The sequence below is a fragment of the Coenobita brevimanus genome, chromosome 96 (genome assembly GCF_032717465.1).
Source record: "Coenobita brevimanus isolate Jiangsu-jjx chromosome 96, ASM3271746v2, whole genome shotgun sequence".
Lineage (NCBI taxonomy): Eukaryota > Metazoa > Arthropoda > Malacostraca > Decapoda > Coenobitidae > Coenobita > Coenobita brevimanus.
In genome coordinates, this window is record NC_137049.1 from 3,877,688 (window position 1) to 3,891,004 (window position 13,317).

The following is a 13,317-nucleotide window of genomic DNA, read 5'->3' on the forward strand; positions in this document are numbered from 1 at the left end:
TGTCAATTTCAGGCTAACTTAGAGAAAAATAAATATAGTCGGGGCAGAGATGTTTTACTTATTTTCTATATCAGAGCAGAAATAGGTGGATGACGAGAGTGACCAGGATGGGCTGGGAGAGCGGATGGTGGTTGGCATGTGGAAGAAAGTATGTTCTGTGATGATCGGTGCTAAATATCTAGTCATTTTGCCTTAACTTGGTCCAAATTTTTGTCCTTTAACAACTTATTTCTTGCAGCTCAGTGGCAGAAGAAGAGATGGTTATGGTTCTGCCTCCTTTCTACAACACTTTTTCATGACTGGCATCATATTCCTCTGTTAATCTATTGTTACTGCCCAGTAACCAAGGTTGAGAGAAGGAAATTTTAGGCTAAGCTAGAGGAAGAAGGGTGTATTATTTACGTTTGCTCATGACAGAGTTGGAACCAGTGCACGTATGTCACTACACTTCTCTTTGGACTCATATGTCTGCAAAGGATATAGTTGGTTGGTTATCTTATGCAGAGTTATTTTATTCCACACTTAATAAATACCTAAAGCTGTAGCTTTGAATGAATCGCAGCTTAGGATGCGCTGTGCATTTTACAGGTATATTATTTTCACCTTAGCTTGGTCCTGATGTTCGTATTTTTTAGCTTATTTCACATAGCTCAGTGGCAGAAAAAGGCAAAACTACGGCTCTTCATAGTTTTCTTACTATTTCTTCGCGACTAGCACGGTAAATTAGTTCTGATATATTGTTACTAGCCTTTCAAGATGAAGATGATGGCGATTTTAAGCCAAGTTAGAGTAAAAAGTGTAAATTTCAGCCTACCATAACCTTTTAATTGGTACCTGGGTTAAGGACACCATCTCACCATAGTGGCAAAAACATCCACCCTCACTTTTACCCTCAGTCCCACCCCTAACCTGGCTGTTGCTGGGGACTGACCTGCTTTGACCTTCGCGCGAGATGTTAGAAAATATTGGGGTTAACCTGGGCGAGTGAGAGGGTATGAGTGTATGTGCGTGTGCTCCAAACGGCGCTATAAAAGCTGGTGGGCTGGGCGGCTGGGTTATCATCCTTCCACACCAACTCACTCAGCCAACATGAAGCTCGCTGTGAGTTACCTAGGAGAGAACTAACTTTAAAATTTTGTTTGCTGCAGTATCACTATGAACAGTATCTACAGTTTTTCACACTGACTATCCTTAACAATGTTTTTACTATTGTAATTTATATCATTCATATTTAGAGTTTAATCTTTACTGTTATTTCTACTATAAGGAACTTTACACAGACTAACGATGATAGCAGAGAGTAACTAATCAAGTAGAGGTACATTGCTCATTCACAGTAAAGTTACAGAAAAGTCTTGTGCATTTAAATCACTAGGTTATATTATTGTTTATATGCGGGAGTTTCATATACCTGTCGAAAAATTAAAGTACTTCTCTTCATGAATCGTTATATATATATATATATATATATATATATATATATATATATATATATATATATATATATATATATATATGTATATATATATATATAAAAGTGCAACCTCAAACTCACATCTCATTTTTGCTGATGTCGTACGTCAACCTGGAACATGAACAAATCTCATGGAACATGTCGACAGCAGGCACCGAAAATATAAAAATAAGGTAGCTCCTATCAGCAAGCAGTAATTCACTTTTTTTTTTTTTTTTCGTTTTAGTTGCTAAGAAGTTATCTTTATCGCCACAGCACAATACATCACGGAACGTTACTTTCTTTGCCAATGAAATTCATTTACACTTGTGTAAGTCATAAACGCTAATAAACATCATTGAACACGTTTGCACTATATTTGTCTTCAGTTTCTCTGAGCTTCCTCATCTTTGAACGACATGTGAAGGTAGTAGGTCCATTAGTAGATAATATCACACCAGATCTCCGCAAGGTTAGATGTTTGTACTGTATATGTACTTTCGAGTCAGTTTGTCCAACACTATTGTTTCAAGTTAGTTGATCATGTCAGTGTGAATATAAATGCTTTCTACTGTCAATCGACCTTTGATCATTCCACTTCACTTGCTGCCACTCTCTCTCTCTCTCTCTCTCTCTCTCTCTCTCTCTCTCTTTCTATCATACACACACAGTGTCGTGCAAATTCCGTCCACATTATATACAGTATATCTCATACTACTTACCTGGATCAGTGCATGAAAAAGAAGTGACATAATTTCTTCTTTATTTTGTCTCACTAACCACACTGATGTTCCAAACCTTGTATTCAGTTAAGTTTGATCGTAATTTCGCGTGTCTTAGGGTGACTCAAGACGCATCCCTGAAAATCATATCACTGTAGTACTGTAGGAACAAAAGTTCACCTGCGACAACTTTGAAATACTGGTAGAAAAAAAAAAAAAGAAAGAAAAAAAAAAAAGCCTTGTGTCCTGCCGTGGTTAATCTGTGTGTCTTCGTCTTCCGCAGCTGATGGTGCTGCTGGCTCTGGCCGCCCTGGCCACTGGCCGCCCTGACGATCTCCTCGGCGTTGACCTCGAAGACATCCACCACGACCAAGATATCGACGAAGGCGTCATCACCGGCCGATACACGTAAGCAGTCTCTAACACAAATATAATTTACGGTCTATCGTTTGGTATCATTGTTAAGCCAATGATCTCGTATGTGTAAATGAAAGAAGAAGACAACAACTGTTACGCAGGGCTTGTAGTTATACTGTATATCAAAGACAAAGGAGACAGAAACCCTTCGAAGAGTCAAAGTCAAAATATATAGATTTTCTTTTGATTTCCTGCCTCCCAGCTGTGGCTGATGCTTGATGATAATTTTTCTCTCTTATGTGATGTCCACTTTTGACTGACGTTTTCTAACCACTATTTTTCTCTCTCTCTTATGATGTCCAACTGGGACTAACGTTTCTGGACAGCCTATAGCTCTCTCTTATGATATTCAATTGTGACTGACGCGTGCTGACAGCCATTTTTCGCCCTTTTGTGATGTCCAGTTGTGGTTGACCTTTGTTGGTAGCCTGTTCTCTCTCGTATGACGTCCAGTTGTGGCTGACGTTTGCTGACAACCTGTTTCATCCCAACAGCTGGACTTCCCCAGAGGGCGATCAGCACTTCGTGAGCTACGTAGCTGACGAGGACGGGTACCGGGTGGTGGAGAGTGACGTGGTTCCCGCCTCCGACGCTGGGGTTAGAGCTGACGGCAACCAGGGTTCATTCGTCTCTCTGGAAGACCTTGAGGATGACGATAAGTAAACCTCGAGACCAAAAAGAAGAGAAACCAAAACAAAATAACGACGAGGACCTCAACATCCCTTAGGAAACGGAAGGAGACGATGCAGAAGGAAAGTCTAACGAAATCCAAGTCATGAGACAAGGATGAAGGAGCGGGATGGTTCAAGGAGACGTCCACAGGCTTTCCTAAAGGTGTTGTCTAATCTTCATGCTCAGTATTTGAATATTCGACTCCTTTTGCTCCTCCACTCTCTCTCTCTCTCTCATTACCATTCGCATCTCTACCTCTCCTTTCTCTCTCTCCTGACCTCGTACCACCGATCTTCTCCACCATCTTGCTTAGTTTCCCTCACCTTGCTCTTTTCTCTGTGATTCTTGTCTTTCTATTTTCCTCATATTGCTTCGCTTTCTCAATATTTATTTATTCATCCATTATTTATTTATTTATATCACTGAAAATAAACGAATGTTACATCAATATGCATTCATTTCTTTCCTCTCCACATCCGTTTGGTATAATTAACTGCAGGAGAGAACGTCTCATTTACTAGAATATGATGAAAACAAAGCAAATTATCAATTGTCTTATGAAGGAACTATCTATCTATGTATCTATAGCCAGACGCCATTATCCCGTGAGGGGTGGCCGTTTGACTTCGAGTTTGTTTTACGGGGAGGGACACAAACCCTCCACCAACCCACTTGTTGACACGTAGGGAACATTAATGGGTTGGTTCTATGGTTACCACCCAGCGTTGAAGGAATGTCCAGAAATCCTTGAGTACTAAAGTCGGTACTTGACCCCGTATTCTCGTTGCTTCAGGAGGCTCCCTAGCACCTCTTCCATAACGATTTAGTTTTGGATATTTTTGGTTAATATCCTTTGATTCGTTAATGATGCAGAGTGTGGCGATATTAGAAGGATTTATGTAGCAGAGAAGAGGAGAGTAATGTATAATAAGCAATATAATTCACTTAGGAAAAGGTGTTAGGGAACGTCCTTACTCTGCAAGAATACTGGCGCTTGTATTCATAATGATAGTATAGACTGTTGCATAACCAAACAAAAAAAATCAGTGTAGTAATTCTGTCTGTCTGTCTGTCTGTCTGTCTGCCTCTCTCTCTCTCTCTCTCTCTCTCTCTCTCTCTCTCTCTCTCTCTCTCTCTCTCTCTCTCTCGTGTGCGTATATAGAACAAGGGGCTCCGTTGGGTGCTGATTTTTTTTTTTTTTTTTAAGATAAACGATATTTTGTTGGTAACCACAACCATCATCATCATCATCATCATCATCTTGATTGAGATAAGTGAAGTCTAGAAAAAGATAACACAATCATCATCATCATCATCATCATCACCATCGCTGTTGTGCGTAAAATCCTGAAAAAGTGGAGGAAGACAAAAATGTAGGAAAGCTAATACATGAAAACTGTCAACAGAGAGACCAGCGGAAAGGTTCACCGATCTCTCCAAACACCACACACGTGTTCTAACTTCTAGGCCTTTCCACAGAAGCAGAAGTTTACACACACTGTACTGCACTAAATGGGTAGGGAATGACTGGCTGTAAGTTAAATAAAAGAAATGTGGTGGTACAGTAGAATGCATCTCAATCTCTATGCTATCTGCCTCTCTGTCTCCTTCGTCAGTTTTTTTTTTTTTTTTCTTTTTAACTCCTACGACTTACATCAAACATATTACCTGAAATATCAGAATGTTTTATTTCTGCAATTATACCATCGTCCTAACCTAAGATTCATTCAAAGACATATTTCGCAATCAGAGTTTTATATATTCATTCAGCATTTATTTCTGATCCCATCAGGTCTATGCAGTTTGCTTTTACTGTAAATTCATCGTTTTCACCACGTATCCTAGTATGCCAATTGATATCATGCCATTCTTAACAGTCGCATGATAATGTGGGTAACAAAGAATTTTCAGGCTAGTCATTAACAATCTCAGTAATCTTTTCTCGTCTGCATCACGGTTTAATAACACCAATATTCTTTCTGCGTTCTTGCAATATTTCCAAGTTTACTTTTTACTCGTTACGTGTGTGTGTGTGTGTGTGTGTGTGTGTGTGTGTGTGTGAAGATGAGAGAGAGAGAGAGAGAGAGAGAGAGAGAGAGAGAGAGAGAGAGAGAGAGAGAGGTTACTGAAAAGGTTATTATTAACAGCCTCAGACACATAAGTTTTGGTGATAAAAAGATGAAGTTATGATGAAAAGAAGGCGATCCTAGTCAGACATCAAAAGAAATGTAAATGTTGCAAAAATGATCACAGTGTTAATTCCTGAATTGCCCTAGACATCAGTTGTGGTCGTCAGTGAGACAGGGACAATATTCTGTGGTGGGTCGAACCACCATACATGACACCGGACCTGCTGTCGAACCTGCTACGGCCTCGAACATAACGCGAGCCGGTGTCGAGGCAACTCACAACGCTGTCTCGAGGCCACATAACATGCCAACCTGCGCTCACTCAGGCAGGCCAGGGTCAGACGTTGATGCATGGTTGTGGAGAGTGAGGATGTGAGTTGCCTTCTTTCTCTCACCTGCATGGCTGCCCCACCTGCACACATTTTTTTGCTCGCCTTTAGGGTGCATTAAAGTTAGACTGCCTATTACTCATTTCCTTCCCTTAACCGTTCTGTGATACAATAGGTGTTTATGTCTGTTTACTGAGATTATCTTGGCTTACTCATCTCTGGAGCGATCCCATCTCTGATCAACCTGGGATGTGAGTTGACACACGCGGCACCCCGAGAGTTGATTGGGAGGGTAATCTCAGCCTTAGTTGTTTTACCCCGGATGTCTTTTCGCTTGCTCGTTTTCCCTTTCTTCCCACTTCCTTCGCAAGGGGGAGGTGGTTAATATGGCGGACGCTACTGCTGCCTTTACCCCTCGTTCAGGAGGGTATGTGGTCCTGACAACAGTAAGAATGTTGAATGGACTAACTGCCCCCAGACTGACAGACGCCAAACTCGTACCCCACTTGACATAGCGGCAGGGAATGTGATTTCTGTTACATGCTCTAGGTTCAACCCCCGTGTCCAGCCTCAGTTCTTTCATTATCAGGAAAGTGATTGATAGTTGTGCTGATAAGGTGAAACCTCTTGGCTAAGACTCTTACATCTCAGATAAAGGACTTGTTAATGCTGCGTAAGTTTGATTGCCATGATGTCGAGTCGAAATTCAGGTTTCCAAGAATTCCTGCAAAGGTAGGGTCGCTTGCAGGGTGATTAATGAGGACATCATACATGAACTTGCTCAGCAGTAATGCCATTGGTGATTTACTAATAGGCTTCTCAGACGACACGAGGACAAAGATCACTACCATTATATTGACTTTTAGTGAAGAGTCTCTTCCCAATCGCGTAATGTCAGTTACGAAATTGTTAACATGCGGCCGTATGTCCCTAACACTCTTCGTTGTTTGAAATGTCAACTGTATGGACATAGTGACAAATCTTGTCGGGCTTCCCAATCAGTGCGTGGCAAGTATGCAACGCAGGGTCATGATGCTGAACACTGCACATCCAAGACTGTATGTTGCCTTCACTGTAAGGGTGGCCGCTCCACTTCCACGACAGATTGTCCCATATGGAAGGAGGAGAAAGAGGTCTGCAAAATGAAGGCAACTGAATGCATCTCCTACTATGAAGTTAGGAAGAATGTGACGGCGTTGCATGCAACTCCCTTACCGAACACCTTGTATGCTTCAGCGGTGATGCTCATTCTTGTGATGGGCTCTGGCGAGACACAGGCTGGCTCTGTCTCTGTTACTCATGCCACTCGGTCTTCATGTTCTTCCTGCTCCTGCTCCAGCGAGGGAGAGATGAATTGTCTCTTCCTCGGGAGGGTCTGAAAGCCTTGTAATTGACGTTAACATGGTTTCCGTTAGCAATCACCGTGTAAGTGTGCAATATAGAAAGGTACTGGGCACTTTCAGTCAATAATGTTCTACTTGACGAGGTATTTCACTTTTTGTACATATGTAAATGGTTTGCTTCTGTTTAAGTTTTCATGATTGGGGCCGACAATTGACTTATATGGAATAGTTCCTGACTCCTCTGGTTTTCTTTCATATAATGGTGCAGTCTGTATCAATCAACGTACCTCGACCGACAGTCAGCAGGAGATGAGTGCTGGTGTGTAAGGTAGAAAGGCATTACATATCTGCAGTCGATGGCGTTCTGTTGGTTGAGATATTCTCCTGATGAGTGTAAGCATACTAGTTAGGTTTAGCTATTTATATCTTTAGACTTAGGTGTAGGATAACGATTTGTTTGTTAGGTTTATCAGTATTAGGCTATGAGATTTGTTTTCTATTTTATTTACTTTATTTTATATTGAAATAAAAATATGTGAACAAAATGAAAAAAGAAAAAATACTTTTTTACTTCAATGACCTGGACCTTCCGGCCAATGATCAGAAGACAAAAAAAAATAAAAAAATAAAATATTTAAAAAAAACAGGCAGAAATTCAGACAGCCTCACTCTACAGGGTCATGGTTTTGCTGATATTAGTATTTTGCCATTATTTTCGCTTTTATGGTCCTTATCTTTACGTTAGTTTCTTTTTTAGCGTTGCGTAACCATTTTTTATTTATTGTCCCATTGACTGGATCGTTTTAATAATTTACTGGTTTGTAATTAAAGTTGTTATTAGAATCCTACAGAAAAGTAGAAGAATTGTTATTAAACATGCACAACGATATTACTGGGTATACACATTGCCATCGCTGTATTTTTAGGTGTTTCCTTTCCTTCGCACGAAGAAACCGCTGTGAATCGGAATATCAGCTTTATATGCAAAGTGTCGTTCAGTGGAGATAGGTAGACCGATTAGCTGTTTTGAAGGAGAGAGGAGGTAGGGTGGACAGGATCAAGGTTAAAACCAAAGGGCTGTGACAGGAGCAAAACGTAAATGAAAGTGAATTAAAAAAAAAAAAAAAATAGCAAAATACCTTAATTTTGTCATTTTGGAACTGACGTAGTTCACTAGAGAACTAGTTTTTGCGCTAAAATGTTAAACTCATCGACTCCACAATATATATATATATATATATATATATATATATATATATATATATATATATATATATTGTTACATAGCCTATGATATCATCATCCTTTGTGTAATTTTAACGCACAGTATGCTGCATGTTTGATCACGAGCGTGTTCTGCCTCAGTCCCCCCTTCTACCGTTATAGTAGAGTAAGTCGTTCTCTCTGTTGTCCAGAGCGGGATTGTCAACTCTATGTCCCCATGGCTTCATTTGCGCGTCCTTATTACAAGTTGTATCAAGCTCTCCTGGCTCCTATATAATGAGCTCAATCTCTGCATCATTGCCACTTAGATCTGCTCCTCATTTTGTTCACATCTCTGTCCTCCCCTGTACAGATATTATTATTGTGAGTGCTCAAGAAGTCTCCAACCATCTAGCAGCTGTGTGTAATTTGAGTATAACTGTTGTTGCATTTTTTCTTGTACTGTATAGCATAAGTTTAATTTGTAGGCCTAGTGAAGTTTTTGTAATTCGTGTGGGGTTCTTTATGTCAGTCATTTTTGATAATAGTTTGTATCTGTAATTATTTATCTGGCATTCACTGAGTATTATCTGGTATCTCATTTTATCAGGGCTGACTTAGATAAAATTTACTCTTGCTAATTTCGTGTTAATAGAGGCTATTGCAGTTAACCATATATTTAACCTGTTTTTGCCATTACATTATCCGTATGAGTCCTGAATGTTTTGTTGTTAGTTTAAGCATTAAACTTTAACTTGTAATTTTACCTAACTCTTTTGTTTTGAACCTGGAACTTTACGGGACATTAGTGACTCTTCGTATTCTCACTTAAAGTGTACATTATCTTTCTCTGTTCCGTAACATAAATTTGGCGACCTCATATCAGGATATTCAGGATATTATCATAAGGATATTGTTTGATATTTTGTGACTGTGATATATTCATGATGGCTACTATTTCTACACTTGATGAAGCCAAAGATTTTTTTGTCAAATGTGCAAACAGTGTGTGATATAGAAAACAGAACAAAGAATGAACTTAAGCTTGTTGCTCAACAATTGGGAATTGCAGTTCACTCTCATCATTCTAAAGATCAAATTGTTGGCATGATTAATAAAAGCTTGTTTAATGTAACTCCTCGAAATGAGCAAACGCAGATTGAATTAGCTAAGTTACAGCTAGCTCTGCAGGAGGCTAAGGCTAAGGAGGCGGAGTCTCGTGTTAAGGAAGCAAATGCTCGTATTGAAGAGGCACAGGTACAGGCTCAGGCACAAATTGAACTTGCCAGGATTCAGGCAGACCATGAGTATCGCATGAAACAAGGTGGAACTGGATCATCTAGCTCTGATGATTTTGATGTGGCTAAAAATGTTAAACTTGTCCCTCCTTTTAATGAATCTGATTTAACAAAGTATTTTCAGTTGTTTGAGAGGGTAGCTACAGGTTTTAATTGGCCTAAGGAGTATTGGCCAGTACTCCTTCAAACTGTTCTCACCGGTAAAGCTCAAGTAACTTATGCATCTTTGCCTCAGGATCAATCTGATAATTATGATGTAGTTAAGAGCTTGATTCTTAAGGCCTATGAGCTTGTTCCTGAAGCCTATAGAGTAAAATTTAGGACAACTTACAAGCAAGATAAGCAATCCCATGTTGAGTATGCAAAAATCAAAGAAGATTTGTTGGAGCAGTGGTTAAATTCTAAGAATGTGGATTCTGATTTTGACAAATTTAAGCAGATGATTTTGCTGGAGGACTTCAAAAGGTGTATTTATAAAGATGTAAGCCTATATCTTGATGAGAAAAGAATAGATAATTTGTCTGATGCTGCAGTTTTAGCTGATGAGTATGTTCTCACTCACAAGAGATATTCTAGAGAAAAAGGGAAAGCTGAGAGTAAGTACGTTGCCTCTACTCAGAGTACAGGTAACAGAATAAGGATGATGTTTCTCAGGAAGTAAATACCAGCTTCACCTCTAGATTTCAGAAAAGTAAATGTACTTATTGTAGTAAGCTTGGTCATACTACGGAGAGATGTTTCAGGAGACAGCGTGATGTGAACAAAAAGGAGTCTTTAAATATTCAGTTAATTGGTCTAGTGTCCACTCTTGAGAGTTCCCAGAATTCTTTAACTGAGTTAACTGAACCTGCTTTGAGGGGTAACTTAAATTCTCATGATGGAGCTCCTCTTTTGAGCAGTAACGTGGGTGACACTCTCAAGAGTTCATGTGCTAATTTCCTGTCTGATGGTTTTGTCAGTCCTCTGGACAGTAATGACAGGAAATCAGTTCAAATATATCGTGATACAGGTGCTTGCCAATCCCTTATGCTGACCAGTGTTCTAGGCTCTAATTTTAATTCCTCTGATGAAACTGTAATCTTACAAGGTGTAGGGAATAATTACTTCTCTGTTCCTCTGTGCAGAGTGAATTTAGAGTCTGGTTTTGTTAATGGTTCTGTTATGGTTGGGTTGGTTGAGACACTCCCAATGTCAGGTGTAACTTTTTTACTTGGAAATGATATTGGTGGAAGTCAAGTGTGTCCAGCTCCTCAGTTGTCTAGTGAGCCAGTGGCTGTGTCCCGGGATTGTGATGTCCCTGATGTGTTCCCTGCATGTGCTGTCACTAGGGCTAAGTCTAAAGTTACTGGTGATTTAGAGGATAATGATGATGATGATGTTATCCTAGCTGACACTTTTCTTGCTAATTTGGACCACTCACCAGATGAGGCAGTACCCCGTAGTGTTGATAATTTGTCTCGTCAAGAGTTGGTTGAGTTGCAGGTTGCTGACCCTGAGCTGAAAGGTCTAGCTAACTCTGCTTACAGTGAAGAAGAGTCAGCCGGTGCTTCTACTTGTTATTATGTAAAGTCAGGAGTACTTATGAGGAAGTGGAGACCCCCAACAGCATCAGCCGACTGTGAATGGGAGGTTGTACATCAAGTTGTCATCCCTCGTGTTTGTAGGCAGGATATCATTCGAGTGGCTCATGATTCCAGTTTGGCAGGACACCTTGGAGTGAGGAAGACTGTGGCACGCATTTTGAAACACTTCTACTGGCCAGGTATCTTCAGGGATGTTTCCTGGTATTGTAAGTCTTGTCACACCTGTCAAGTTGTGGGAAAGTGTAATCAGACCGAAAAGGTTGCACCTCTAGTTCCCATTCCTCCTTTTGAGGCGCCTTTCACCCGTGTGTTGGTGGATATTGTGGGCCCTCTTCCTAAGACTTCTTCAGGATTTTCTTATGTGTTGACCATGATTGATATGGCTACTCGTTATCCTGAAGCCATTCCACTTAGAAACATCTCAGCAAAGAACGTGGTTAAGGAAATGCTAGGGTTCTTCACAAAGTTTGGTCTGCCCAAGGAGGTACAGTCCGACCGGGGAAGTAATTTCATGTCAAATGTTTTCAAGCAGTCTCTGAAAGAGTTGGGCATCTCCCAGATCACGTCTTCAGCTTACCATCCCCAGACCCAAGGAGCGTTGGAGAGATACCATCAAACACTCAAATCGATGCTCAAGAAATACTGTTTGGAACATCAGAAAGACTGGGATAAAGGTCTTCCATTCGTTGTGTTTGCTGCAAGAGAATCTCCAAATGAATCACTGGGCTTCTCACCTTTTGAACTACTGTTTGGCTATGAAGTAAGAGGACCCCTTAAGCTACTCAAGGAATGCTGGCTGTCGGAGGAAGATGACGTCAACCTGCTGGAGTATGTGATGAATTTCAAAGAACGGCTGTCCACTGCTTTACAGCTGGCGAGAGAGAATTTAGGAGCTGCTCAGGAGAAGATGAAGACTTGGTATGATAAGAAGTCCAGGTTACGCCACTTTCAGCCAGGAGATCAGGTTTTGATTCTGCTACCAGTTCATGGGCAACCTCTTCAAGCCAAGTTTAGTGGCCCTTATTTCGTGGAAAAGAAACTCAGTGATGTCAACTATGTCATCGCCACACCAGATCGTAGAAAGAGCAAGCAACTATGTCACATCAACATGCTAAAGTTATATCACAGGCGGGACGAAAATAATCCAGTCTGCACTGTAGCTGTTCCACCCGAGTCTGCAAGTGAAGCTCTCCTATGCAGTATGAGCCTGAGTGATAGTTTGGGGAAGAATCCTGATATCATGAATGATCTCCAGACTAAGCTTTCTCATCTACCACCCAAGGAAAGGCAGGAGTTTTCGGCATTACTGCAGGAGTACCCGCAAGTGTTCCGTGCCACTCCAGGAAGAACCACTGTGTTGATGCATGATGTCGATGTTGGAGACGCAAAGCCAATTAAATTGCCTCCTTACCGTGTGAACCCAGTGAAAGTTCCTCTCATCGAGAAGGAGCTTGGCTACCTGTTGGACCACAAGATGATTGAGCCCCGTCAGAGCGAATGGAGTTCTCCTGTCACTCTAGTCCCTAAGCCAGGTGGGTCACAGAGGCTTTGCATCGACTACAGACGTGTTAATCAGATAACCAAAACAGACACTTACCCTCTCCCTCGTGTGGAAGATTGCATAGACAAGATCGGAAAGGCTAGGTACATAAGTAAGTTTGATTTGTTAAAGGGATACTGGCAAGTACCTATGACTGAACGTGCTAGGGAGATCTCATGTTTTGTAACATTAGGAAAGGCTTTTGCATGTTCAGTAATGCCGTATGGTATGAAGAATGCACCAGCCACATTTCAGAAGCTCATGAATGTTGTAACAGAGGGTTTGGCAGGGTGTGTTGTTTATATTGATGATGTATTAATCTTCAGTGACAACTGGAAAGATCACCTATGCCATGTCAGTAAATTTCTTGACCGTTTAGTTCATGCTAATCTTGTAGCTAATTTATCAAAGTGTGAGTTTGGTCAAGCTAAAGTTCAGTACCTTGGGTATGTAATTGGTGATGGACATGTTGCACCACCAGGAGCTAAGGTTCAGGTTATAAGTGATCTTCCCAGACCTAAAAGTAGGAAAGAGCTACAAAGATTTTTGGGAATGGTAGGTTATTACAGGAGATTTGTTCTTAACTTTTCTATTCTTGTATCACCACTTACAGACCTACTGAAAAAGG

The 13,317-nt window shown here is 40.7% G+C and overlaps 1 protein-coding gene across 1 annotated transcript; it reads left to right on the forward strand.

Annotated features, from left to right (window-relative positions):
* The first annotated feature begins 1,089 nt into the window (after positions 1-1,089).
* LOC145413454 (uncharacterized) lies at positions 1,090-3,255 on the forward strand. The gene is made up of 3 exons (XM_080283151.1): positions 1,090-1,101; positions 2,459-2,583; positions 3,087-3,255. Exons 1-3 carry the CDS (start codon positions 1,090-1,092, stop codon positions 3,253-3,255), a joined length of 306 nt encoding a protein of 101 aa, XP_080139277.1.
* The last annotated feature ends 10,062 nt before the right edge of the window (positions 3,256-13,317 follow it).

Bases quoted from the DNA above. Each gene is read 5' to 3' on its own strand.
- LOC145413454 (XM_080283151.1), top strand. The intron at 2,584-3,086 runs GTAAGCAGTCTC...TCATCCCAACAG, and splicing joins GTCATCACCGGCCGATACAC to CTGGACTTCCCCAGAGGGCG.